This window comes from Dermochelys coriacea, chromosome 20 (genome assembly GCF_009764565.3).
Source record: "Dermochelys coriacea isolate rDerCor1 chromosome 20, rDerCor1.pri.v4, whole genome shotgun sequence".
Taxonomy (NCBI): Eukaryota; Metazoa; Chordata; order Testudines; family Dermochelyidae; genus Dermochelys; species Dermochelys coriacea.
This window is the reverse complement of record NC_050087.2, coordinates 17,623,838-17,651,202: the sequence shown is the minus strand read 5'-3', so window position 1 is coordinate 17,651,202 and position 27,365 is coordinate 17,623,838. Positions and strand designations below refer to the sequence as shown.

General features: G+C 54.4%; 3 protein-coding genes across 26 annotated transcripts in view; 2 read left to right on the top strand and 1 right to left on the bottom strand.

Annotated features, from left to right (window-relative positions):
• The window catches only part of DNM2 (dynamin 2), a 65,078-nt gene extending 55,784 nt beyond the window's left edge, over positions 1–9,294 (top strand). For 7 of the 17 annotated variants that reach the window (XM_038379302.2, XM_038379303.2, XM_038379298.2 and 4 more), the window contains 2 exons: positions 215–469; positions 1,541–4,200. In XM_038379302.2, the coding sequence (XP_038235230.1) occupies positions 215–469; positions 1,541–1,610 (325 nt within the window). In that variant the 3' untranslated portion in view covers positions 1,611–4,200. Of the gene's footprint in view, positions 1–214; positions 470–1,540; positions 4,201–6,871 lie in introns of those variants that run through there. The other 10 variants (XM_038379306.2, XM_038379301.2, XM_038379304.2 and 7 more) reach the window with 2 other exon arrangements.
• A 2,419-nt stretch (positions 9,295–11,713) lies between these two features.
• TMED1 (transmembrane p24 trafficking protein 1) lies at positions 11,714–17,852 on the bottom strand. Its single transcript, XM_038379315.2, has 4 exons — positions 17,352–17,852; positions 15,622–15,719; positions 14,914–15,097; positions 11,714–14,541 (listed from the first exon to the last, which is right to left on the bottom strand). The coding sequence occupies exons 1-4, from the start codon at positions 17,823–17,825 to the stop codon at positions 14,323–14,325; spliced, it is 975 nt and encodes a 324-aa protein (XP_038235243.2). The 5' UTR covers positions 17,826–17,852; the 3' UTR covers positions 11,714–14,322.
• A 573-nt stretch (positions 17,853–18,425) lies between these two features.
• On the top strand, positions 18,426–26,746 carry C20H19orf38 (chromosome 20 C19orf38 homolog). 8 transcript variants are annotated; one of them, XM_043506345.1, is made up of 8 exons: positions 18,426–20,024; positions 20,951–21,274; positions 21,963–22,007; positions 22,263–22,394; positions 24,305–24,332; positions 24,598–24,641; positions 25,075–25,112; positions 26,489–26,746. In XM_043506345.1, exons 1-8 carry the CDS (start codon positions 19,940–19,942, stop codon positions 26,504–26,506), a joined length of 714 nt encoding a protein of 237 aa, XP_043362280.1. In that variant the 5' UTR covers positions 18,426–19,939; the 3' UTR covers positions 26,507–26,746. The 8 variants fall into 8 exon arrangements, with proteins under 8 accessions (XP_043362280.1, XP_043362279.1, XP_043362278.1 ...); XM_043506344.1 differs by having other exon boundaries at positions 18,428–20,024; positions 21,029–21,274; positions 25,415–26,746; XM_043506343.1 differs by having other exon boundaries at positions 18,428–20,024; positions 21,026–21,274; positions 25,415–26,746.
• Positions 26,747–27,365: the final 619 nt, after the last annotated feature.

Sequence of the window (27,365 nt, the reverse complement as noted above, 5' to 3'; positions counted from 1 at the left end):
TGGCAAGCTGGAGACCTGGGCTCTGTTCCTGGCTTTTCCACAGACTCCCCGAGACAACCTTGGGCCAGTGACTTGGCTGCCCTGTGCCTCGGGGGGGAGAACCCTCCTGCCCAGGGGTGCTAGAAACAATCGTGGGGAGGAGGGACAGATAAGGACCTAACTACATCACTAGGGATGGAGACGCTCATTCTGCTGAACTTCCTTTCCCCTGCAGCCCGACGCCCCAGCGCAGACCTACCTCCACCGTGCTGCCGCCGGGCAGGCCCCCAGCTGTGAGGGGCCCAACTCCAGGGCCCCCTTTGATCCCTGCCCCTGCAGGGAGTCTCTCTTCCTTCGTGGCTCCCCCCATACCCTCGCGTCCTGGACCTCAGAACGTATTTGCTGCTAATAATGATCCCTTCTCAGCCCCTCCTCAGATTCCATCGCGGCCGGCACGTATTCCGCCTGGCATTCCCCCGGGCGTGCCCAGGTAAGAGATCCCTGGACCCGCTAGGTCGCTGCTCTTCCTCCTTCTCCAGCGATTGGCTCGGGCTTGGGGCTCCAGTTCGCCTTGGATGGCGTGAGATGTGCCAGTGCGGATGGTGGTAGCAGGGCTCTCCCGTTACCAGAGCTGGAGCCATACTGGGGTCATGTGGCTTGTGGGAGGTGCTGAGCTTGTATCAATCCCCAGAGCTGGGATCCCAGCCTTGCAGCTCAGGCCAGGTCTGAGCTATTTCCGCTTTGATTGCGGGTAATAAGGGACTAAATTCTGCCCTCGGGGGGAGTGGGGGTGTGTGTGGCGCCTCCTAGAATGGATGTGCTGCATGTGTCTGAGGTTGGATTCCCATGGGACAGACAGTATTTCAGTGTAATACAGGAATGACCCTTGCACCCGCCTCGTCTCCAGACAAACCCCAAGGGACAGGGTTAGAAATGGCTCCCCTCCCAGCAGGCACTGTGCCCTGAGGCCACTGCAGGTGACTTGCTCCCCCTTGAGCCAGAGCCTGAGTGAGCCAACCCCCTGAGTGGCCCTCACGTGCCCGTTCCGGAGACGGCTCCCAAGGGCTGGGTGTCAGGTCTGCCTCTGACCCAGCAGGGGGTGAGAGCTGCCCTGATGCCATTTCATGCTGATCAGATGTGGTTGCTTGTGCCCTTGTCTGACCCCTTGCCACCCCCTCCCTTGACAGCCTCTGGACCAGTGCCCTGGGGTAGCACCGGGCAGCATATGCCAGGGTCCCATCTGGATAGTGGAGCCAGCTCAGCGTCCCAAAGGCCATCGAGGCATCATGCAGCGGGCTCTGACGTCAGCCAAGCCTGTGCCCTGGCAGGGTGGCGCTGGGAGAGGGCAGTGGCCTGCAGCACTGCACCCAACCCTTCTCAGTAACCCACTCCAGGCACAGGAGCCCTCTGGCTCCAGGGCAGGCGGGGGAACCTGTCAGGGTGTGGCCGTCGCTAGCCCTCTGTCCGCACAGCACCCAGGATGCTAGCCACCCCTTGGCGGTGACTCCTGCTCTGCCCCTTCCCGACTGCTCTCACCTGTCTGTTCCCATTCTCTCTGCAGCAGAAGACCCCCTGCGGCGCCGAACCGGCCGACCATTATCCGACCGGCTGAGCCCTCCTTGCTAGACTAGCCCCCCAGGGGGCTGCTAGTGACTCCTGTGTGCCTGGTGCGGCTGCCCCACACCTGCTGTCTGGGGCAGGGAGGAAGAGGGGAAATCCCCCCATGTCTAATCTCTTGTTTAAAAAAACCTTACGACTGTGATCAGCTCTGCAGAGTGGTTCTAGCCAAGGCCAATTCCTGTTAGCCTGGTGGACTCCTTCTCTGGGACAGGCGCAGCAGGCTCCTTCCTTGTAAATACCAATGGCATCTGTTAAGGATAGTCGCTGGGTTCCTTGTCCTGATAGCTCTCCCTTCTACCCAGAGCTCTCTGCTCTTTCCAAGCTAGGAAGTGGGTAACTGGCATTATACTCTGAGGGGCTGGTTCAGGAGAACCAGCATCCCTCTGAACAAATGCCCCAGTGTGCCCCCCCACCCCCCACTGTATAATAAAAAGCAGAGGATTCTATTTTTGGGGTTGAATTTTGCACTTTGTTGAGTAACACACACCATGAACCCCAGCTGGGTTCTTGCGTTGGGATCGTCTGAATGTAGGAAGTAGAGACGGGAGTTCTGAAAGGGAGTTGAAACACTGTCCTATTTCTTACTGTGCAGAATCTCCTTAAACTCCTGTTATTCAGGCTGATCAGATTTCTGTGACTCTGGCTCCTCTTCCATCCCCCCTCAGCCAGCCAGAATTTTTTGTATTGTTAATATATTCTGTATAAAACACTTAATGATTTCATCCCTGAGGCCCTTCCCTAAACTTGATTGCTAATCTGATCATAGGCTATATTTCAGTTCTATAGCGTGGAGGAAGATTTATATATGAGAAATAATGGGACTGCAGATAGCGATTTGCTAATTAAATCTAATTCACTGCAAACAGGAGCAGACTCTTCAGGTTAGCCCTTTGTCAGGAGGTGCTTGGTTGATTGTGAACCTCAGGTATTCCTCATGCAATATCTGCCCCTGTGCCCAGCCCCCCAGTGGGGGCGTATGGTCAGTTAGTAAGCGACAAACTTTGATTGTGTTCTATGAAAGAAACACTTAGCCGAAGGGCCCTGGGCTGAACACAACACTGTGATGAGCAAAGTACCAAACCAGGTTCAGTCCCAAATGGGCAATGGAACAAGCATAAGGGAGACCTGCAGAACGCCAAAATAGTGGGTCCTCTGTAAGCAGCAACTTCTGTCAGCAGCTGCTTGCTTTGCTCCTGTTCTCAGCTTGGTAAGGGTCCTAGGCCAGCTGGAGCAGCGGAGTGTCTAGTAACCAAAAGCCAGGGCTTGGACAGCTGCGAGGAGGTTTGAGGGCTAGTGCAGGCTGTGTCCTTTCATTCATAATAGGCAATGTGGACAAAGGCCTGTCTGAAGCCTTTCTAGGAGCAAAGGAAATGTGAAAACTTTCCCAGGAGCTCCATGTCCGTGAAAGACCAGCTGTGTGTTTCCTCCTGCTGGTGGGTGGCACTGGTTGCAACAGGCCCAGTGTCTAAAACCTCAGGTGGAGAACATGCGACGCCTGCCAGATGAGGGAAGGGAGGTTGTGGTGCCCACAGTGCTATGGACGTATATCTTGCCCAGGAGTGAGAGGCTCTACTGCCCTGTGGGCATGTGACTCCTCACTGGGGAGGTAGCTGAGGGGTTGTGTTTAGCAACTGGAACCTTGCTTTGGCGTCGTATCTGTTCTGTGCCTCTTCATGCACCTCCCCTTCCTTTGAGTGGTGCCTTCTCAGCTGCCTTCACAAAGCACTCCGCCCCAGGGCTGGAAGCAGAAGCTGGGTGTGTGTATATATAAATATATATATTTTTAAAGACTATATTAATTGTAAAATCTTGAGGTGTTTGGGGTGGCTTTTTTTTTTTAATCCAATTCAAGCCCAACCCTCTGCTCTCCGAGAACCTGTAGGGCTGATACTTCGCCCAACAACCTCCTCTAGCCAGAGAACTATGGAAAAGATCCACGAACCAGCTTGCCTTAAATAACCTTTGTTTCAAAAAGCTTGTCTTCATCGTGGCCTCTTTCCTGCGTGGTGGGAGGGGACCCTAACCCCTTTCTTGCATTGGCAATTGAACCTTAGGGCAAGCGCTGGTAACCAAAAGCGTTAACGCTTGTATGGAGACAGGGCATGGTGGTAGAGTGCAAGCTGACAGCTGGCCTGGGCAGCCATGTTGCTGGCTTCACGAAGCAAACTTGCAAACCAAAAACAAGTTGCTGGCCATTAAAGCTAGGCTCCAGCATGGGGCAGCCTGGCCTGCTGCTTGTCTTCAACACTGTACAAAGCTCTGATTGACTGCAGAGCAATTTCCTTGCACTAGCAGCAGCTGCTTTGCTCTAGGCTGAGTCGTGCAATGCAGTCCTTAGCCTGCTCCAATCGGTGCCTGCACGGGGGTTCCTGAGGTCCCTTTTGCTTGTCTGTTTTTTACAAAATCTAATTGCCTCTGTTTTGCCTCCTGCTGGCTCTCCCTGATGTTCTCACGTGTGAAGTGGGCTCTGAAACCTCTCTCATATCTCGTGTTGATTACAAACCCCAGTCCACTGCTCTCCTGTTCCTTCAGTTTGCTGATTGTGTAAGTGCCTCCATTCTGTATTCTATTAATAAACTAAAAAAAAATAAAGGGAAAAAATCAGCTGGTGGCAAGTCTCTGGCACTTTGTGGTGTGTTTTCTGCCTCCTCCCCCCTTCTTTTCTCCTTCTGTCTGTTCCTGAAGGGGGGGAGCCTGGGGAAGAAGGGACTGTGCAGCATCTCGTTAAAGCACTCACAGGGATGCCAAGGAGCTCGGAGAACCTACGGCTGAAAGTCCTGATGCTCCTCTTGTGACCATGGCAATGCCCAACCCGGCTCAAGGGTCAGCTGTAGTGAAAAGCCTCCCTGGCACAGTTCAGACCCAGTTCCCATTGTGATGCCATGGGAAAGAAGCATTTATTTGTTGCAGGGGAGGAGCCCTGGTCACGGAGGAGGACCCTATTGTGCTCTACAAACAGACCAAGCATCCACATCTCTTCTGACTCTACACAGCTGCCCATCACCTGGTATCTGAGCCCCTTTTCCCTTAAGCAGCTTTGAAAAATCTCAGTCAGCCTGCACTGCTATAGGTGGTAAAAACATGGTTGAAACCAAGGGTTTGGCTGCATGGCGACATTTCTTCTTAAATCAACCAGCCTCTTCCTGCTTTTGTCAGGGATCTCTTCAAAGCCTCCAGCTCTCAAACACCCTGCACTATCCCTCTTCTCCCCCTGATGTGGCAGCCACCCCAGTTGAGTTCCAGGCTTGCTCTTTTCTGTTTCAGAGTAACAGCCGTGTTAGTCTGTATTCGCAAAAAGAACAGGAGGACTTGTGGCACCTTAGAGACTAACAAATTTATTTGAGCATAAGCTTTCGTGAGCTACAGCTCACTTCATCGGATGCATTTTTCTGTACATAGTTCATGGCACAGCTAAGCTCCCTAGGAGCTGCTGGCGAGCTCTTGTGCAGCCTAACAGCTGCAAGTGTGGGGAGAATCCCTTCGACAGCAAACGCCGCTCCACAAGGGAGAGGATGCTGGGCCACAGAGATGGCAACAGTGTTGGATTCGCTGGTAGGGGCATAGCCAATAACAGCCTCGTGTTCATGGAGCAGAACCCTTGGGGAGCGAAGAGCAGGGTGATCAGGTTTCATGGGTGAGCAACTGCTCCCCCTTTTACTATTCACTTTGCCTGCACTGCCAGCCTTAAGGTTGAGCTGGAGTGGTGTTGGTTTAAGCAAGGGTGAGCTAATCCTCCCACCTGGACATCTTAGATACTTGAGAATGGGCTGTTGCTTGTCAGGCTTTTCTATCCTTTCCCCACTGCCAAGGAACGTCCTCTGTATGCAGGCAGGAAGGAATCGCGGCAGCCCTTGATTCTTAGGGCAAAACCAGCCTGGGTTTGTCTGTAAGAACTAGTAGCTAGAATGGGAGTTGCGCAAGAACTAAGCAGGCCGGTCCCTAGACAGTGGTGCAGGCCCTTGGATTAAAGCTGTTTGCTGAGACCAGGCTCCGCCGCAGCTCAGCGGGGTGGGTGCCGAAAGCAGCGAGGCAAAGCCCACTGAGGAGAAGAGCAAGTGTGCGCGGCAGTGGGAGCGCACTGAGACGTTTTACACGGCCCTGCCTGGGAGGGAATTTCTGCCTCAGAGTGTGGGTTGTATCTGCCAGGGGTGCACAGGCCACACGCTGTGTAGCCCCTGCCCGCCTGCAACAGCAAAAGGAACCCCTCTCGGCTCCAGCTGGGCCCCACTTGGCGCTGCCTAGCAGTGGCTGTGTGGGAAGTGGGTCATTGCTCTTCCCCGGGTGTGAAGCTGGGGTAACTTGAAGTCCTGTACTCATTCATTTACAGCTGTGGCTTAGAGCAGACCCCAGCCAGTTCACTCGTCTCCTGCAAACTGGCCCAGGGCCTTGCTGCAGTTGGTTTGCGATTGCTCCAGCTGGTGTTCTCTAGCCTCACGGCAGGCCTAGGTCAGGAAATCCCCACGGGACGAGTGTGGGTCAGGCTAGAGCCTGTCTGAGGAGTCACTGAAGGCTTTTGTCTCAGACTCAGGCACCCAACCCAAAGGAAGAGGGAATCTATAGAAGGTGGCTGCATTTCTAGTAGGCTGATGGGGAAAGTAGTGATTTAAATCAACTAACTCAACCCTGCTGGGGGCAAAATTAACCATGTGGCCCTGACTTCAATAAGGGATGCTTTGCTATAGCCCAGCTGCAGATCTCAGAGTGCCTTAGGAAGGCAGCTGCTACCCTTTCACAGAGTCAGGCCCTGAGTCACAATGATTCACTCACAGTCATAGGTTTCAGAGTAGCAGCCGTGTTAGTCTGTATTCTCAAAAAGAAAAGGAGTACTTGTGGCACCTTAGAGACTAACAAATTTATTAGAGCATAAGCTTTCGTGAGCTACAGCTCACTGCATCCGATGAAGTGAGCTGTAGCTCACGAAAGCTTATGCTCTAATAAATTTGTTAGTCTCTAAGGTGCCACAAGTACTCCTTTACTCACAGTCATGACATCCTCTGTGCTCAAGCCCCAGGAAGGAAGTAGGATGAAGCTGTAAGTGGGCAGCTGATCTCTGCTGGGAGCTGCTTCTAGAGTACTAGGTGGAAAAAGCTTCAACCTCCACTCTAGGCCCCTCCCAGCACCGAGCCTTCCTGGCCTGATCTTCCTGGGCTTTCCACCCCTTCCCCAAGGGGGCTGCTCCAGGCGGCCAGCAGGAGCTGGCCCCCACCAACGCTTACAGCTGAGAAACCTTTCAATGGCATTTTTTGTTTCTTTTTCTCTCTCTTGTGACCAGGCGACTGGCTCCTGCCGCTCCCTCCCGGCCTTTCTTCAGATGAGCCACCTCTTCTGAGAATCATCGCTGCCCCCCCCCCAATCATTTAACCCATTTGAACCTGCTCCTGGGGATTTTGCTTTGTTTTATATCTAGACAACAGCCCACTCCAGCCAGAGGAGAGAACCTAGCGCCATCTCCGTCCCCCTAAAGCACCAAGAGGGGCTGCGGCCTGGCTGTTGTGCTGGGAACAAAGCATGGTGAATGCTACAGTCTGTGCAAGAGGTATAATGCTACTGTCAGCCCCCCCAGAAGAATACCCCCTCCCCCTGGAAATCGGACTCGGAGAGGATCCTCCCCTGGAAGAACAATGATCTTGTGGAATTGGACTGGGCTTGCTCTGGATGAACGCCAGGTGCCATTTTCTTCTTCCCTCAGTCATTGCGAATGCTTTGTGATCGAACTGAAAGAGAACATGGCTGGGCCGCCCTAGCTTGGAAGTGGCCCCCAGCTAACGGCGACTTGCTGTGGTTTCTAAAGGGCAGAGTTTCCTTATTGCCCTCACCCTACCAACTTCAGGACACAACGTTGCATTTATGAAAAGGGAGTTTTGTCCCATTATTTCTTCACCTCCTGAGGGACCTTGGCTGCCTCCTAGCCCCACCCTGACCTGATCACCACTCCAGCTGGGCAGTGATCTATAGAAACAGGCTGCTGAGGATTTACCCCCTTCCGTCCCGTCTTGAGTGACCCTGGCCAGCCAGTCCCTCCCTCCACGCTGGGTTAGACAGGGTAGAAACCAGCCCCAAGCAGTTGTTTACCAGCTGAACTTCGAGTGCATTTAGTAGTTGAGCAGGGTCCTTATTGAACATTGTGGTTCTTGCTTTTATTTATAAGTCCTAGTTCCTACCCCCATTCTCTGAAAGCAACATTAGCTGGGAGGGTATTTTTCAGACCGTTCGTTCTTATGTGCCTGATAATGCTGGGACGTTGGTGAAAAGGCTCAGTTCTCCCAGTTCCGCATTGTTACTGAAAGCACCATTTCCCCCCTGTCGGGGAGCAAAAACTGGGAAGGAAGCAGCAGAGAGACTCCCCGAAACAGCAGGAAATGGGATTCCTAGTCCCACACTCGCATGCATCTCCCTGCAGCTTACGGCTAGCATCAGAACAGGGAGAAAGGAAGGGTTCTGTCCTCTGCTGTCGAGCTCAGCGGCATTCGCCCATTTCAGTCCTTTCCGCTGCATTTAGGTGACTGGGCTTTTGACCCTTCCTGTCTCTCGGCCCTCTCCCCCCTGCAGCACCTTTCAGGCAGGTGGATATTGGATACCTCGGCACTGGCCCAATGGGACTCCGGGCCAGCAAGGGTGTTGGCTAAACACAGCCAGGGAGCTAGCCTTGTAGACCTTCATTCAGTAGATGCCAAAGTGTAGAACATGCCCCCCCGGGAGGCCTGATGGATGAGCTGCAGGAGGGGGCACGGCCCAGCCTTTCATTTCCTCTCCAGTCTGCGCAGCCATTTAAAAACCAGCCTCTGCTGTTCTGGTGACAAAGCAAAGGTTCAAGGCAGGAGCTGAGAGTAAGTGCTGTGCCAGAGACATTTCCTGAGGGTGCAGAGTCTGAACCAAGAGCTCAGAGGTTCAATAGGGACAGACCCCAAAGCCAGTGATGTCAGTGGTCCCTGCCCAATGCTTTGTAACAAAGGAGAGGACGTATCTTCTTAGGAAGAGCTATTCTGAGCCCAAAACTGGGATAGGACCTACAACGAATATGGCAGCAGAGCACCAATTGCTTTCATTTTCCTGGAGCAGGGGCCTCAGGGGTCACTAGCAGGAGCAAATGCTGTCTTAATTCAGCTGTTTAACAGACGGCCTCACAGGTAGGCAGCGCTTCAGAAGTGTTCTGGGCACCGAGGCCAGAACCTAGCATGGGTAAAAGGCAGTGGACAGATGGGTGCAATAAGATGGTTGTGAAGTTATTCTCGTGCCCTCCTTTGCGCAGAAGAAGCCACAGACCTTCAGTGAACATCGGAGCAAATACAGATTTAACCGGAGCAAGGGGCCAGCCCCACGCCTGCCCTTTTCTCAATTCTGTTGTCATACTGGGCCAGCGGTGTGAATTGAACCCACAACCTCCGGTGAGTTCCAGGACGCACCTCTGTTGGCTCAAGGGTGTAGCAGACACAAACTACCTAATGCAGCCACTAATTCCCATGTCACCCTGCAGCCATACGGGGTCACCGATCAACAGCAGAGCTCGTGAACTGCTCTGCTTCACTCTACCCTGCTGTCGGTACCTGCATGGAGCCATCAGTGTCCCCTCCAGCCCAGTGGCTCGCCGGCCAGTTGCCCCGTGGTGCCCTCTGTACAAGGTGTGTGTAAAGAGGACAGCATGACCTCCCTCTGTATAATTCTTCCCCCTCCCCTAATAAAAAATCCTGGATCACAGGGCCAGTGTTTCATGAATGTCATTAGCAAAGGCTGGGCTAGGTGTATGGCCCTGTACAGTGCTAGCAGCGATCAACAGTGGAACAGCATAGCCTCATTCCTACACCCTGCCTCCTGGGGAAAGCAGGCTGGCCCCCTGCCTTGACTCACGCTGGAGCTGGCGCCAGGGGGGAGCAGCTCCCAGCTGCGATTCTGCTCAGAAAAGTGACTAAAAAGACCATCAGGGCATTGCAGAGCCTGGCCCAGATTGGTCAAGAACAGTGATGTCTAAACCCCCATCGCTGTTTTGTCTCTAACCCTCACAGCGAGTGCCACAGCCACTCAACTGCAACATTTCAGGGGCACGTTCTAGACCCCGCTGGTCAGAACCCTCTAGATTGTGGTGAAAACTGGAGAAGGAAATAGGGGGGGCACAAGGGACATGGAGTCCCGGGCATCTGCTGAGTAGAACTAGCAGATCTGCTGAGTTCAACCACCTCTTCGCCTGCCCAACCTTCCAGCCTGCTAATCCCTCCCCTTTGAGCTTAGTTCATATACCCAGCGGTTTGAAGATGCTGACATCCTGATGGGGGATGAATGGTGGGGTGGAACATGGGGCACAGAATTCCAGGCATAGGGGAGAATGGGTGTCTGGTGTTGCAGATGAGGGAACACAGCTCCCGCAATGCGGTGAAGGAGCGAATGGACTGGGTCAGGCCGACGGGGGCATTGCCAAACAGAGCCCTGGACAGGGCTGAAGAGGTGGGAGGCTGTAGGGGGCCCCTGCCATAGGAAGGGAAGGGGTTTAAGGGCCAGCTCGAGTCCTGAGCCAGCAACAGCCCCTGCCCCTTCTCACTGGGCAGGTGAGCAACCTTACCCCCATTGCCAGCTATGCTGCAGCCCTTTCACCAACCCTCACGCAGCTGGGGAGCAAACCCTCCTTGGCACAGTAGTAAATAGCACAGATGCAACTGCAGTTGGGTCTCAGCTACATCCTGCCCCTGGACAAGGCCTCATCCACTCATGGTTTTTCTCCCAGCTGCTGCTGACCGCAGAGGAGTGAGCGGGAGTCTGAGCACTGGCAGGAACCTTTCAAGAACTGCTCTTCCTACATTGCAGAGCCCCCCGCTTCAGGGACCCTGCCACTGCAGCTGCCCCTCCTAACCCCACCCCAGGAAGGGCTGGGCTCAGGCAGTTGAGCTTTAATGCTTGGATCTCACCCTTTCTAGGACAGCTTTGGATTCCCCTTGAGTCAGACCCCCCCTCCCCCCCAGTGATGTGTGTGCAGAGCGACCGAGCAATCAGTTAAGAGGGACGTGTGCTCTGTGTCTATGAAAACCAGCCCCTTGTGCCAGGGAATTAGTCAAAAGAAACCTGATCCTTATGGCACCTTTGCTACAGGCGATTTGCTTTTGACTCTAGTCGGTGGGGGCAGCAGAGTGTACCATGCCCTTGCCATGGCTGCAGAGGGTTGGAACTTAGAAGCCAAGCTGACCCGCTGCCGCTGATACACGCACACCCCCTTTCACTCACCATTACTAGCTCTTTATTGCTGCAGAATTCCCTCACGCATGCATTCACCATCACCTATCACCTGCTTTCATACCATACAGGGCCAAGGATCCATAGCAGGCCCAATCAGATGCCGTTTCTGCTCCCCCTGGGGCAGGACAAAGCCCACCCCATAACAAGTCATTCCCTTCCACCAAACCTCAGAGAAAGCATCTAAACACTGGCTTGGGACAGCAGAAAGTGAGCTGGTTGGCAGGGCTGGGGGGATGCAGGCTGCTACAGGGAGCGGGAGCAGCGAGTAGCAAAAGGGCTCTCACCAATTGACCAGTTGTGCCAAAGCAAGGAGTCATACCTAATAAAGCTCTCCAAGAAAAGCCAGTGTCCCAGAAAGAGGAGTGCCCCAGCTCTACTAGGAGACGTCAGAGTCTGCTGGGTTATCACAGCAGACTCAGGGCCTGCTATTAGGAAGAGAACAGAACTGCTGTCTTAGCGCCTCAAGAACAAGCTGCTCTGGACAGTGTAAAGGTTCTGTGGAGGAGAGTCAGGTCACTATTACATAATTAGCAGGAATTCAGATTATTTCCAGCTCCTGGACAGCACACAGAGTTACAAACCAGCTTATCCAGTGTCAGTCTGGCCGCTCTGACCTTGGGGAATGCAGTGGTCTCTAAGAGGCCCTCAATTCTCAGTCCTGCCAGAACACATGGCACTGTATCATTCAGCTGCCGCTGAGATGCGCAGTAACAATTTAGCCCTCGAAGGCAGTTTTCCTTTGGAAAGATGGATCATGTTCTCTGCATGGTTCTACGCCCAGTTTAGGCTACAGATGACAGGAGTTTGGTTGTTTCAGATGTTAGAACTCACCCTACAATCAGCAGCAGCGGGGGGGGAAAGGAGCGCAGGCTCAATATGGATTCACAACGACACATCTTAAACAACTTCATTTAATGTGCTTTCTTTCTTAACGTCAAGAATAAATACTAGATTCCTTTGTAAAAGGCTCCGCAATATGTATTTGCTAGAGAGAATGGCTCCATAGCCCTTTGGTCATTTTAAAAAAACCCATCACAATCAGCGCCCCACATGCATACATGTCATGTGTTACTGACTAGACAGGCTGCAGCTTCCACTATGCAGCAAACAATCCCAGTGCAAGCGTGGGCTAAGAACTTCACCGGGTTGTCACAATACCGGCAGGGGGAAGTCGAAGGAAAAGGGTCCCCTGTGTCAAGTCTGATCAATCTCAGTTTCACTGCTCAAAGCTGGAGTCAGCCCCGGGCAAAGCGCAGAGATGGGGCACAAAAGACATGAAACGGAAGTTGATGGCCCTTGGCAGGTTCCAGGCTGCTATTCATACACCTCTCTCCAGAGTCTTGGTGAGATCAGCCACTTGTGCTATATGCAGCAAGTTAAAAAAATTCCAAGCCAGGTCTGTGTCTGCAAGAGATTCTGGAATCACCCACCACCCAGGCCCCCTAGACATAATGGTGCGCAGAGCGGATCAGAACACCCACCTGTGACAGGGCAAAGCAGGCACTGGCATGGAGTCTCTCCAGGCACCTTGGCTGTCACACAACAGGTGGTGATGGGGAGATCAGGGCTATTTTCCCAGCAGAGGTGGTGTGAGGAGGGCACTTTGGCACATGCTATGGTAACAAAGCAACACCAGTGGCCTCATCAGGCAGTAGCAGCCCCTCCTTAGAGTCAGTCTTGAGGAGAGGGGCTTGGATCAGCCACACCCAGGAACCCAGCTGTCCTAGGCAGATCCCACTAACACTTCCTTTCTCCAAATGTGTCTCAGTGCTGGCTTGGAGAGGCCTGCTCTCTCCGCCCTCTCACCCTTAGTCCCTCTGCTACGGCAGAGAATGGGGCTATTGACAGTGATGGCTGGCAGTGCAGATCATTGCCCACAGACCAGCAAATACATTGAATCCTTAACGACTGCATCTCTGGCTCTCAGCGCTCCAGATTCCATCAGCCCGGAACTACCCAGTGATATGGAATCTTGCCAACCCCCCCATGCCCTCAGGAGTCACTGTCTACAGCTTGTCCTGTTGACGGGAAGCAATTCCCCACACCCCTTCTGCTGCCTTGAGGCAGCCCCGCCCCCCACCACCAAAAAAAAAAAAAGTCTGCTCTGAGCCCAGCACTGAAGAGACACCAGCTCAGCCCAGGAAAGGGGTAGCAGGGCATTGGCAGAACTCGGGTCTAAAGCAATGGCAACTCCTGCTCAACCCCAGTCCTGAGGACCAAGCCAATCTCTCCCTCCTACCCGCAGCAGGAGACGTACACCTTCCCCACTGCCAAGGTGCCCACAGTCACTGTCACGCTCAGATCCATGGTCCTGCGGCACTCAAGAGACCAGTGAAGCTAAGATCTCAAAGCAGAAAGGCGAACAGGACAGTAAGAAAAGGCACTAGAGGCAGGGAAATCGCAGAAAGGGTACAATCCACTGAGAAGCAGAACTGGGTTTTTCTTCCAGGATCTGAAGGAAACTGGCCTGTGATCTGATCCATGAGACCTGAAGTAAGAGGTGCTAATTGGAACAGGGCAGCAAAGGAAGTGAAATGTCATCCACATACAACCAAGAACAGTGGCTTCCATTGCTATCTGGAGCAAAAGGGATGCCATAGAAACAGGGGCAAATTATACACACAGCGCTAAGCAAACCAAGCCACACGGCTGGACCCAAAGCCAAGGCTCTCCCGCAGCAGCCGCACTGCAGCAGTAAACAGGTTGCTTTTCCTCCAGGGGTCAGTATGGAGGCCAACTGGAGCCAATTCACTGCTGCACAGGAGGCCAGAATGCAGGGGGACCCTGGAGACATGGGGGAACATTCCCCATCTTCTCTGCTAAAAGACAGAGAAAACAAGGCGCTAAAGGGGCAGCAGGACACAGCAAGGCCGGGGCTGAGGTCCAAACAGGCCAAGAGCTGCTGTTAAGGCACATAGGAGGTTTCTCCTTTGACAAAAATGCAGACCAGAGGACAGATTCTGGACAAGGAGCAAGTTCAGTTGCAGGCCAGGGGATCCTGCCCACCTGTAATTTGCGACGGCTGCCAGGCCAGAACCCACTTTACTGAGTGGGTCTAGGTACCGAGACCACCTGCTGCTCCCCTCAGCTGCCATCCACCATGCCCTGCCTTGCTTTATTCCTTCATCCCACCCTCAGGGATGTGTATTATGGCACAGACTGGTGGCTGTAGAACCCCCTTCCCCCAAGCCTAGGAATTCAAGTCCATAGAGAATCAATTTCAACCCATACTGCCCATCCCATCAGTCAGACCTCTGTGATCCACCCCCTCCCCCAATGCCCTCTGGCTTCAGTGTACCTAATGTGAACTCTGGTACAAAGCAGGCCCATTTAATCCTTCTAAAGGATGCTCAGAAGAGAAGCTGCAGCAATTTGACAGAGCTATACACAGTTGATCTATCAGATGCTGGGGTGTCTGGCTTTGGATTCACCAGCCTCAGGACCAGTCTGGCTCTGTACCTGCCCCTTGCAGGAGATACGGAGTCCATTTCTCTCCCTCTCACGTTACGTTCGGACCTGCCTCTTATCTTCGAAGAGGCTCTTCAGCATGTAGACCTGGAGGAAGGCCACCACCACCAGCACCCCCAGGTTAATGGCTGACCAGAAGTTGACGCGGCTCATGTTGCTCTCCTGCAGGTTGCGATCTCTGGCTTCGAAGGCTCGCAGCAGTGTCTGCATCTGGATGCTTCGCTCCAAACGGTTCTTCATGGTCTCGATGGATTCCTGGAGGACAGAAAGGGATGGGGGGGAGGGGGGGAGAGAGGGATGTCAGCTACTGCGCATAGGTGCAAGAAGTGCTGATGATGCTGGAGTGCAGCTAACAAATACCTCCCCAAGAGTTCAGTTCGCTGGGGGCCAAGGCCTGTAAGAGTTCTGACTCCCTGCCACCGGACACCCCACCAACTCAGATCACAGGGACAGATCAGCCATCTCCTGAGATTTCAAGGCCAGAAGGGATCATGAAAATACAGCCTGCCTTCTGGCACCACATGGGACACAAAACTTCACTCAGCGGTTCCGACAATCAAAGCCCTACTAGCAAAAGGCTCTGCACTGCATTGCCCGAGGCCCCACTGCCCCCCACCCATCACCCACCTTAATATCTTCTATCTTCATATCCAGCATCTCCTCCGGCTCCACTACTTCAGTCCAGTTATCCCCATCCTCGTCCTCCTGGGGGCTGTCGAAGATGAGCTCAAAGAAAACCAGCTTCTCCGAGATGGTGCTGAAGGAGTTGTCAAAGCAGAGTTTGTAGTCACCTGCTTCCGTGGGCTCAATGCTGGGGAAAAGAGGTAAACACGGTGAGGATGAGCCAGTCCCGCACTCAACGCTCATGAGGCCAAGGCAAACAAGCAGTCACTGGGGCATGTCGCTCTGTTGGAAAACAAGCGTAACTGCAGAGTTATGCCACCAAGGGCAGTGAAACCACAGTGGCTGACGGAAACATGCTCCCGGGGCTGGGGGATAATGGGGGACCTTGGACTGGGGGAAACGAAGTCCACAGAACCCCTCGTGGGGTGGATTGAGGAAATGGGATCACAGAAAACGCCTGGCACGGGGGGAAATGGGGACACAGGGAACCCACAGAACCCCAGGTGGGGGAGACCCTGAAAAAGAGGAGGACAGGAAGACAGCATGAGGGAGTTTGAAGAAGGCAACAGGGAAAAGCCAGCAGCCCCTGGTGTGTGCGATGAGCTCAGGTTATACAGGCTAAGAGCTGCATGAGCCCCCCCCCGGGACCGGGCTGGCAGGGGAGTTGGGAGGCGCCTAGGGGCCATAAGACACAGGACCAGCAACACTCACGTGTGCACCCCATCGGATTTCCGGTACTCGTTGATCAGCAGCACGCCCGTGGGGCTCTCCAGGGAGAAGTCAATGTCCAGGCCCGCACCACCGATAACCTGTAAGGCACAACCACAGGAGTGAGTGACAGGGTCACGCTGCAGGGCGGTGAATGGGCCCCAGCAAAGCCTAGGGCCCACTCGGGGCTCAGATCCAGTGACTGGCTCGCTGCCTCCATCCTGGCCCATCCCCACCATTGTGGTGACCCCCCACACGAGACCCAGCCTGGGCCCCTGCTTCTTCACCTCCCCCACCCTGGCCCCCTGCAACCCCAGATCCTAGTCCAGTGACACACCCCTAGCCCAATCCTGCCCCATCCAACACCAGGCTGAAGCCTCTGTTCCCCCCCATTAACAGCAAGCCCACTCGGTCCTAGTTCCCCTTCTCTTACCCCCCCCGCTCACCCCACCCCCCCAATTCCCTCAGATCCCAGCCCCCAAATGCCCCCTGCCCTCCTCCCCATTGACATACCTGCATTTTCCTTCCCCACAAGCCACTATCAACTCCCCTTCCCACCCCCCTGCCCCCCGCTACCCCACAACCCTCCCCCGGCACCACTATCAACCCCACTTCCCCCCCGCACCCGCCGGCCCACGACACCCCCTCCAAGCCCCGCCCTCAAACCCCCCTCCCCCCGCCACTCCCCCGGGCCCCGCCCTCAACCCCGCGACCCCCCCCCCGCGACCCCCGCCATCAAACCCCCCTCAACCCCCCGCCACTCCCCCGGGCCCCGCCCTCAACCCCCCTCCCCCCCACGACCCCCCCCGCGACCCCCGCCATCAAACCCCCCTCCCCCCCGCCACTCCCCCGGGCCCCGCCCTCAACCCCCCTCCCCCCCACGACCCCCCCCCCGCGACCCCCGCCATCAAACCCCCCTCCCCCCCGCCACTCCCCCGGGCCCCGCCCTCAACCCCACGACCCCCCCCCCCGCGACCCCCGCCATCAAACCCCCCTCCCCCCCGCCACTCCCCCGGGCCCCGCCCTCAACCCCACGACCCCCCCCGCGACCCCCGCCATCAAACCCCCCTCCCCCCCGCCACTCCCCCGGGCCCCGCCCTCAACCCCACGATCCCCCCCCGCGACCCCCGCCATCAAACCCCCCTCCCCCCCGCCACTCCCCCGGGCCCCGCCCTCAACCCCACGATCCCCCCCCGCGACCCCCGCCATCAAACCCCCCTCCCCCCCGCCACTCCCCCGGGCCCCGCCCTCAACCCCACGACCCCCCCCGCGACCCCCGCCCTCAACCCCCCTCCCCCCCACGATCCCCCCCCGCGCCCCGCCCTCAACCCCCCTCCCCCCCACGATCCCCCCCCGCGACCCCCGCCCTCAACCCCCCTCCCCCCCACGATCCCCCCCCGCGACCCCCGCCATCAAACCCCCCTCCCCCCACGACCCCCCCCCGCGACCCCCGCCATCAAACCCCCCTCCCCCCACGACCCCCCCCCGCGACCCCCGCCATCAAACCCCCTCCCCCCCCGACACCCCCCCCCGCGACCCCCGCCATCAAACCCCCCTCCCCCCACGACCCCCCCCCGCGACCCCCGCCATCAAACCCCCCTCCCCCCCGCCACCCCCCGGGCCCCGCCCTCAACCCCACGATCCCCCCCCGCGACCCCCGCCATCAAACCCCCCCGGCCCCCCCCATCAAACCCCCCGCGACCCCCCCGGGCCCCGCCCTCAACCCCCCGCACCTGGTACTCGGCCTCCATGGAGCCGTTGCCCGGCGCGCCCTGGTAGAAGCACTCGCGGCGCCCGGCCGGCAGCAGGAAGGTGAACTCGGCGTCCTGAGGCGGGGGCAGCGCGGCGCGCGAGCCGCCCCAGGGCGCCAGCAGCAGCAACCGCCACCACAGCGCGCGCCAGGCGGCCGCCATCATCCGGGGACCTGAGCGGCGGGCTGGGGCGGGGGGGGGGGGGGAGGTGAGCCCCGCCCCTAGCGCTGAGCGCGCTGATTGGCCGCCCCGGCCGCTGGTGACGTTCGGGGCGCGGAGAGGACGCTGGGAGGGCGCCGATCGGCCACGGCGTGGGGCAGAGGTGGCGGCGCTAAAAGCCTGATGGGGGGGCCCACGGGCGCAGCAGCCCCCACGCGGCAGAAGCCTGCCCTTGGGGAAGCGGCTGACGCTAGGGAAAGCCATGAGCGAACAAGCGCAGGCGGGTCTGTCAGGCATTTGTGTAGACACCTAAAGACGGTCAAGCCGACCTTCGGGGGTCTTTGTGGCTCTGAAGGAGGGATTGGCCCAGGCATGTCCCACGCTCTGTAGTATCGGATGAGCTCATTGGTCTAGCCAGCCTGACCATCATGCAGTATCAGAACAGTGCGTTGGCCGAGCGGGACCTGAGTCCCCGCCTCTGCCAGTATCGAATCAGGCCATTGGTCCATCCAGCCCAGCGCCCCAGCCCCTCAGCCCATTGGTCCATCTAGTTCCCAGCCCATCCGCCCATTGGTCCAGCTATAGCAGGGTCCCAGCCTGTCACCCATGGGTCCATCTACTTTGGTCTCCCCCACAGCCCCGCAATGGTCAATCTCTGACGATGCTACAGAGGGAGCCAAACTCCCACAATGCACCTGGCCAAGTGGTCAATGCTCGGGGCCGGGGCGGGATGGATGGGGGGGGGCGGGGAAGCATAGTGGGGCCCACGCAGGACTGGGAGTGCGGCGGGGACCAGACAGATGGAGGGCGTCTGGCCTTTGACTGCCCCTTTGCAGGTGGGGCACATTCAGGGAGCAGAACTTCGGGTGGGGTGGGGTGGGGGGTGTGTGGGGGATCTCCTAGGGGAAGCCCCCTCTCACACCCCTTCCAGGAGGATGGGCTCAGACAGGAAGGGCAGCTTGGCTTGGCTTGTGGGTTAAGACACTGGGCTGGGACCCAGGAGATTTCGGTTTCAGTGCTCAGCTCTGCCACTCTCCCCTGTGTGAGTCGCTTCGTCAGAGAATGAGCCTTCCTTGCCTCACAGGGCTGCTGGGAAGATAAATGTTTTCATGGGGCTCAGAAGCCATAGGGAGTGGGGCTGGATAAGTGCCTTGCTAGGCAGGGGGAGAAAGTAGTATGTTCCCCTCTCACCGTGCAACAGAATTGGAAGGAGGAGGCTGGGACAGAGCCATGACAGAGTCCATCTTGCTGCTGGAACGAACAAGAAGTAGTTGCCGGTATCCCAGGGACTCAGATGAACTTTGAGTCACAATAATTTGGCATCTCATGAGCGTGGCAGTGAGAGATCCTCCACAGAGTAAGGCTGGTTGGAAACCATGATATGAACTGCCGTATGTACAAGCAAGGCTGATGTCTGCCTAGTAGGGGGCTGTGATGGACATGTGCTCCACACACTGCTTGTGAATACACACTGTCTACCCGTGCACAGACACCACTCACGCAAACAACACTTGAATGCACAAATTTATATGTGATGGCTACTATTTTGGCCAACATATCAGGGACTGAACAGGGAACTTTGCGAGTTTCTACAATTTAAAGAGCCAAGCTCACGGTCTGAGAGCTATAAGAAACACACACTCTCTGGGTTGGGCGCAGAGGGAGAATTCATAACATACGTGCATGCACAAGACCAGGTGTAGGTACAGATACACGTGCATCATTGCAACTCTGATATTCAGCGACTGCATTTCTACCTGTGCTTGTTCATTCTACTTGTCCCTACTGCTAACCTTCAACTGAGGCGTCTTCTCTATCAGCTAATCATGAGGTTATTCATCATTTCCTGTCAAAGTGTTGTGCAAGCAGTGCTGTGTTCCACTTCAGTAATGGGGAAGTGATTTCTATATAACTTGGAAAGTATTTGGAAATTTAGAGAAATATAAGTGGTTCTTAGCCTTGGCCTGAAAACTGCAACCCATCAATGTACTGTAAAATCATAGGAAAATGCCACAAGATTTTGGGCCAGAGTTAGATCTTGGTTACACTTGCTGTAAATCTGGAGTAACTCCATTGAGGTTACTCTAAATTTACACTTGTACAGCTGAGATCACTGGGCCCGACACTCAGTAACTGTCAAAGTCAGTAAAATCACACCAGTATCAAATTGGTGTGAGAAGAGAATTGTACCCAGAGCCTAGCATGTAACTTACACCATGGCTGAGGTCACTGGCGGTCTCTGTCCTTTGGCTTTTATGTGAGGCTTTAAATTCTATTTGCTGTAGGAAAAGGAAGAAAAGCCCTTTTACATTCAGGGACATTCTGTAATTTCCTTCCGAGATGGTGAAATTTCAAACTGGGCAAAACTTCCTTCTCCTTTTCATTTACTTCAAGCTAGGATCTTTCCATGCATGTTGAGCTCCTACTGTCTATTCACCCAAAGATCCAGGATGCTCAGCAGAAAGATGAGCCTGAGGATTCTCTTTCTCTTAGCTGGTATGTTTTCTTCCCCTCTATTTAAACTGTATTTGAAGTTTCCCTCTGAGTGTTCCTCCAGGACGAGGGATCTGAAGAAGCTCATGCGGTATCGTATGTCTGAGGCCAGTTATAGATGGGAGGTGAGGGGAATAAGTGACCATAGAAATTGCATAATGATTTGTTTCAGAGCAGCAGCCGTGTTAGTCTGTATTCGCAAAAAGAAAAGGAGTACTTGTGGCACCTTAGAAACTTAACAAATTTATTAGAGCATAAGCTTTCGTGAGCTACAGCTCACTTAATCGGATGCACTTCACGAAAGCTTATGCGCTAATAAATTTGTTAGTCTCTAAGGTGCCACAAGTACTCCTTTTCTTTTTTCATAATGATTTGGTAACTGTAGGGCATGGGGGTGAGATGCTGGGCTTTATCTCCAGAAGGGATCTCAGCAGGAAAATAGAGGGAGCTGTCAATGCAGCAGGATCACGTTTACATCCATTTGAGACTTTGGGTCAAATTTATCCCTGGCGTAAACTTTGGAGGGCTCTAGCCCCAGCCCAAACACCTACACTGCAATTGTTAGCCCTGCAGTCCAACCCCGGGCTCTGAGACTTAGCGCCACAGGGGTTTTATTGCAGTGTAGATGTACCCTCTGAGGCCTCTTTTGGAGAGCTGCGGATCAACTCCTGGGTGTTTCCTGATGCTTGCGCTGCTCTGCTTCCCTGTGTCCCCAGGGGCAGGACAGGGTGTGTTGGAGGCTCACTCCAACTAACTTTATTGTGCCTCCAGGGGCAGGCAGGGCAGAAGCTGGCATTGCCACAGCCCATGCTGTCCCCAGTGGGCAGGACAGGAGCCCGTTCTGTGATGTGCAGGAAGCTGCCAGTACTGTGCCAGTCTGTGGGCACCTTGCATCATCATTTCGCTCCATCTTCCCCTGGCTCTTCCAGGCTCTTTGGCAGATCCCAGCCTAACTCCCGCCCCACTTTTTTACCTGGACATGACTTCTGATCCCCCTGCCCAAGGAGACTCCGCCAGGCTCATGTGCATCGCGCCGAAAGCCTACGTGGACAGTGAGTTCTGGTTGCTAAAGACAGATCTGGCTCAGCCTGTACAGACTCTGTTTGCCTCGGAGGCCCAGCACTACGTCACTTTCATCCTGGAGAACATCACCAGGAAGGACGCTGGGCAGTACCGATGCAAGTACTACAGCTACAACGGAAGTGCCAGGCAGATGTCAGAGTTCAGCAATATGGTGGAGATCGCGGTGGCAGGTAAAGGGCTTTTAGATCCAAAGACAACTGGCTGAGCTGAGGAGAGAGCATGGGTGTGTGGGCAAGTGTAGTGCAGTTCTTCCCCGCCCCCCGAGCTCTGCTGGCACCCCTCAGTCCTGAGCCACGGGCCCCAGCTAGCCCAGCCCTGGGCGCTCCCAACCTCCTCCAGCTCCGTTGATGCCTCTCAGCCCTCCAGTGCTCTTCCAGTCCTAGTCCGCTGGGGTGAAAGGTTGGTGCACGAAACCAGCTAGTCCAACTAAAAGCGGCTGGCGGATGCTGAGCTGAAGAGTTTGTGTGACAGGTGCCTTCCTGGTGGTGATAGCAGGGAGATGCTATGGTGAAAGGTACTAAGGAATGCTTGGGTGTCAGACTTCTGGGCTCTGATCCTGGTTCTGGGAGAGATTTTGGTCTAGTTAGAGCAGAGGCTGAGACAGGATTCCTGGGCTTCCTTCCCAGTATTGGGTGATAGTGGGGCCTCGTGGGTCAAACAGGAGGGCTGGGCGTCAGGACCTCTGTGTCCCGTCTTGGCTGGAGGAGGGAGTAGGATCTAGTCTTCAGAGCAGGGTGCGCGTTCCCAGGACTCCTGGGGCCTGATCTTGACTCTGCAAACCAGTGTGAATAAAGCAACTTTTCAAACTGTCTCCTCCTTTCTTTTCCATTGAAAATATGTCAGCATCCCCTCCCCCAGCAACTCCGACGGCCCCTCCCCCAGCTTCCATGGCTGCTCCAGACGGTAACGGCAAGGACAGAGGGAGGCAGGGAATCTGCCAGGGCTGGGAAACAAGACTACAGCCCGGAGGGGGAGGGGGCAGGGTGAGAACCATGGGGAAGGCCATGGCTGTGACGGAGACTGGGGGGTTGCTCACCCTGTTTCAAAGCTGCCCAGTTGCCGGTACAGTCTGGTTCTCGGAGTGGGGAGGGCTGTGTGGGTCCCTTTGGTATCTGAATAGGGCCAGGTAACGCCAGCTGCTTTCTCTGTATTGCCCAGGTTCCCCGTGGCTGCTCCCTGTGTCCCTCAGCATGGCTGGAGCTTTGCTTCTGATCGTGGGCCTAGTGGTAGCAGTCGTGGCAGTCAGGCGAGGTACGAGGAATGTGGAAACTGGATCCTGGGCTGCCTGTGGTGAGCTGTAGAGGCCTCCTATAGCTCGGCTGGTGTGGCAGGGTGTTGTTGTACCACAGGGGACTGGGACTCAGGACTTCTGGGTCCTGATCCTGACTCTGCCATTGGGTGTGTCCTGGCCAAGTCATTGATGACAGTAATATTCCAAAGGGTCCACTAGCCAACTAGACCCTCCTAGCCTGATGTAGAGAATTGTTGAGAACCCATAACTCCCATTGATCTCAACTGGAGACGGGGGAGCTGAGCAGCTCTCTCTCTCTCTTTATCTAATCTATCTATCTCTCCCCATACATCTATCTATCTATCTATCTATCTATCTATCTATCTATCTATCTATCTATCCCCATACACCCCCTCCATCTATCTATTGATCCCCATACACCCTGTGACGTTGCGCTCCATATGATTTTATGAAAATATGCTAATAAGTTTGAATATAATGTAACTGGAATATGCTTCATGCAAAAGGTCTCTTGTAAGGTATTATTACAAAGCTTATAATCCACTGAGTGTAGTCATCCTATTTGTATGTATGTATCATTCTTAATATCTGAAACTAGAAATATGAAATATAACTGAGGTCGTATTGTAATTATGCAAAGCGTGGGCCATTAATGGTGGTTTGGAATTTTGATGGCTCCCATTAACCAGGACAATTGACTGTAGATGGCTCTGTTTACTTGCAAGCCTTCCTGTGAGTCAGGCCTGGAAGAATGAAGGCTTGAGGGGTCTCACAGGATATGTGACCATGTCACCTGGTACTGGAATCCATCTTAAACCTGGTGCTTTTCCATTTAGAAGAAGGGGTGGGGACCCAGAGAGACAAAAGATTCCCACCTTGTGCCAAAGCTATAAAAGCGGGTGGAAGAGAACAAAGGGGTCTGCAGTCATGAGAAATCCCCTAGTTACCACCTGAGCTGGAACAAGGACTGTACCAGGGGAAAGGATTTGGCCCAATCTGTGAAAGAAGGTTATTGGAACATCACCAAGGGTGAGATTTCATCTGTAGTCAGTTTCCTATTGTATTAGGCTTAGACTTGCATGCTTTGTTTTATTTTGCTTGAAAATTACTTTGTTTTGTCTGTTATTACTTGGAAACACTTACATCCTACTTTTTATATTTAATAAAATTACTTTTTGCTTATTAATTGACCCAGAGTAAGTAAGTAATTCCTGGGGAGCAAACAGCTGTGCATATCTCTCTATCAGTGTTATAGAGGGCGGACAATTTATGAGTTTACCCTGTATAAGCTTTATACAGAGTAAAACGGATTGACTTGGGGTTTGCATCCCATTGGGGACAAGGGTATCTGGGTGCTGGAGACAGGAACATTCCTTAAACTGTTTTCAGTTAAGCTTGCAGCTTGTGGGGGACATGGTTCAGAGCTGGGTCTGTGTTTGCGGCAGGCGAGTGTGTCTGGCTCAACGGGACCGGGTACTGAAGTCCCAAACTGCCAGGGAAAGCGGGCTCAGAGGTAGTCTAGGCACATCAGGTGGCCGTCCCAAGCGGGTTTCTGTGACCCAACCCGTCATACACCTATCTATCTATCTGTCTGTCTGTCTGTCTGTCTGTCTACCTATCTATCTATCCCCATCCACCCCATCTATCTATCTACCTATGTATCTATCCCCATCCACCCCATCCACCTATCTATCCTCATCCACCCCACCTACCTATCTATCCCCATCGACCCCATCTATCTATCTACCTATGTATCTATCCCCATCCACCCCATCCACCTATCTACCTATCTGTCCTCATCCACCCCACCTATCTATTTATCCCCATCCACTCCATCTATTTATCTACCAATCTATCTATCCCCATCTACCCCATCTATCTACCTATCTAATATCTTACCCCCAGCATTGCTTTTATGACACCGTAACATCTGTTTCCTTTTTACCAGTTAACATCAGAAGACAACAGCTGAAAAGGTGAGAGATGCTCAGGAAATCTAATGTCACTTAGTGACAGTGACTCATGTGGCCTAAGGTGAAACTCTCCCCACTTTCAAAAATCACTAAGGAGCATAATTTTCATTGGCTTTCAATGGGATTTAGGTGCCAAAGTGCCCAGATCCCTTTTGAAAATTAGACTTGGGGTCCTAAGTCACTTGAATGCTTTTGAAAATGTCTCCTGGGGCTGGAGCAGGGCAAAGTGTCCTTGTTAGTTATGGATCTCACTGTGTCTGTTTTACAGGGATCGGGAATCATGCTGGACAGAAACAAGCTTTCCCACAACAGGTCTGTGTTAGAGTCAAATACCAAGTGCTTGTGAGGTCAGGGTGACCCTGACACAGCCTTGACAGCTGCCAGGAGGAGGCTTTGGGTGACGTTTTCAAAGCAGTGTGTACGGAGGCAGAAGGACTGGGAGCCAGGACTCCTGGGTTCCACTCATGGCTCTGCAAAGGCTTGTGGTCTGCTGGTTCAGTCACAGCATAGGCTCCTGGGTTCACTAACTTGCAAATGCAGTAAGTCAACCTCTCCAGGCCTAAGCATCGTTTCCTGGCCATTCCTGTCCTGTCGGGGGGCATTGCTGTGCACTGTGAAATAGTGGCCATATTTCACCCCAGAGACAGTTGACCTCAGCAATCAGCAAAGCGATCCCTTTGGGGTGAGGGGGCTGCAGGTATGCAAGACCTGGCCCCAGTAACCTCACTTCTCTCTCCTTTTGCAGACATGTCGTTTGATAACTGTCTGTTCACCGTCTCAGCGGTAAGTCGTCAACTGAGGGCTTTGCGGACAGGGTGTGAGCTGCCATGGGGGACATAGGCTGTTCTCAAGCTGGACTTGGCTGCTGGGTCCATGGGCGAGTATTTCCTGGGGCAGCAGCTGAGAGGCAGCCCCCTAGTCAGGGGCTGAACTTGCATTGCAATGGCATGATGCAGCCATCTCACTCAGAGGGTGCAGTTTGCAAAGGGTTAATGGTTACTCTTCCCCCCCCCCAGCTGAGCCCCCCCATAGATCCTTACTTTACCCTCTCTTCCTGTCTTTCCCCCCACCTTCCATTTGGCAAGAAAATGGACCTGGAAGCCACAGGCAGCCAAGATGCCTGCATCTCCCCAGGCTCCAGGAAAAGACTCAGCTCAGCTTCCTCTCTGGGAACCAACAGCTTCAGCACATTCAAGTCCTTGCAATGATGGCCCGGGTGGAGGCTGGCCCCAGATGCTCCAGCTAGTGACCCTGGCCCCAGGCCCGGCCCTGCCCTTAGTTCTTCCTTGGGCTCAGCGTCTCCCCCAGAACGAAGCATCTGCCAGAGGGGCCGTTACTGGGGGGTGATTATACGTCTTCTTCATTGGGAGGAGAATGAGCTTCAGTTAAGCCTTGTGGCCCGCTGTGCGCCTCCAGGGCCACGTGACATGGGCATCATGAAAGGACACCCAGAATCTAGTCTACCTCCCGCATCGTGAGCAGCATCACCGGCTTAGCCCTGGCAGCTGCATCAATCCCTGGGCTGATGCTGGAAGCAGGAAGAGCCCAGCTGGGGTTGCATATGGTGGGAGCAGGATTTGTGTGGCTGGCAGTGGATTCTTCCATTGTAGCCAGAATGACATTCACACCAGCCAGCCACCCCTTTTTACCCCTCCACAATCCCCTTCCTCCAAGCAGCGCTTCCCCAGGGTGACCCGAGATGGGGGGAGAGCCAAAGACTCCATCAAGCCCACTGCCATGAAGGCTGTCGGCAGGCTCTTATACATGGAAGGTGCTCCTGGATTGTGGTGATGAGCAGCAGCTCTAAACCTGAGATGGACAGAGGATGCAGATAGGAATGGATAGATAGAGGGGTGTGTCTGTGGACGGATGGCTGGGGATGGACGGATGTGGCTGGAGATGGACATATGGGGACAGATAGATGGGTGTGTGGGAGTGGGGATGGATAGATGGATATGCGGCTGTCTGGGGATGGACAGTTGAATTTGCACACCGAACACATTTCATCTGGAATCACCAAGAGAGAATGAGTGTGGAAGCCCCAAAGGAACTGCTTTCCCACCTAACTCCCCCCAACTCTAACTCCCTCTTCTTTTGCCTGTGACTTTCACCAAGGGGGCTGTTCAGAATGTTTATACGTTTGCTTTTTGTTTCTGTAGGAAGTGAGTGTGGTCTAGCAATTAGAGCAGAGAGCCAGGACTCCTGGGTTCTATCCCCAGCTTGCAATGTGACCTTAGGAAAGTCTCTTCGCCTCTCTGTGACTCAGTTTCCCTATCTGTAAAAGGGATGATAATTCCCCCCCTCGAGGATTGCTTCCCAGGCTCTTTGAAGATATTAAGCCCTAAGTATTACAGTGGCTCCAGCTGCCACTGGAAACTGTAAGGTCATTTTCTGATTCAATAAAGATGTAAATTTGTTGTTACGAGAGGTGTGAACTATTCTGGAGAATTCTCTGTCTCCTTGTTGATGAGCCAGAGAATGTGTCTTGTCACTACTGCCCTCTCCTGGATGGAATCAGAGCTGTTTGGCTGGGTGTCACAAGACCTATACTGCTAACAACAAATGGTGCTCCTCTTTTCTCTCCGGGAGGATGAGATGATGCATTGGGGACAGAAGGAACTGGGTTTTACACTGTCTGCCGCACTACACAGTGTGGCAAGGGCTGCGAAGAGTCATGCTCCAGAGCCCAAGCTTTAGTTCTTTAAAATCAAATCTCTCTCACCCTTCACAGTGTGAGCCACAGCAATGCTGTGTACCTGAGTCTGCAGGCAGCCTGAACCCTACCTCTGAGAGCAGTGAACTGGCGTGTTCACAGACACATAGAAACGGGGGGGCTGGCAGGAACCTCGAGAGGTCGCCTAGTCCAGCCCCCAGTGCTGAGGCAGGACCAAGTAAACATAGACCAGCCCTGACAGGGGTTTGTCCAACCTGTCCTTAAAACCCCACCAGTGAGGGGATTCCCCAGCCTCCCTTGGCAGCCTGCTCCAGAGCTTCACTCCCCTGGGCATTAGAAGGGTTTTCCTGGCCTCGAACCTC

Excerpts from the sequence above, each read along its gene's own strand:
- TMED1 (XM_038379315.2), bottom strand. The coding sequence starts at position 17,825 with ATGCCTGACAGACCCGCCTGCGCTTGTTCGCTCATGGCTTTCCCTAGC. Across the intron at positions 15,098-15,621 it reads AAATCCGATGGGGTGCACAC|CATTGAGCCCACGGAAGCAG; the intron begins GTGAGTGTTGCT and ends TCTTTTCCCCAG. Across the intron at positions 14,542-14,913 it reads TGAAGATAGAAGATATTAAG|GAATCCATCGAGACCATGAA; the intron begins GTGGGTGATGGG and ends TCTGTCCTCCAG.
- C20H19orf38 (XM_043506341.1), top strand. The coding sequence starts at position 19,940 with ATGTTGAGCTCCTACTGTCTATTCACCCAAAGATCCAGGATGCTCAGC. Across the intron at positions 22,008-22,262 it reads TTCCATGGCTGCTCCAGACG|GTTCCCCGTGGCTGCTCCCT; the intron begins GTAACGGCAAGG and ends TGTATTGCCCAG. Across the intron at positions 24,642-25,074 it reads AACAAGCTTTCCCACAACAG|ACATGTCGTTTGATAACTGT; the intron begins GTCTGTGTTAGA and ends CTCCTTTTGCAG.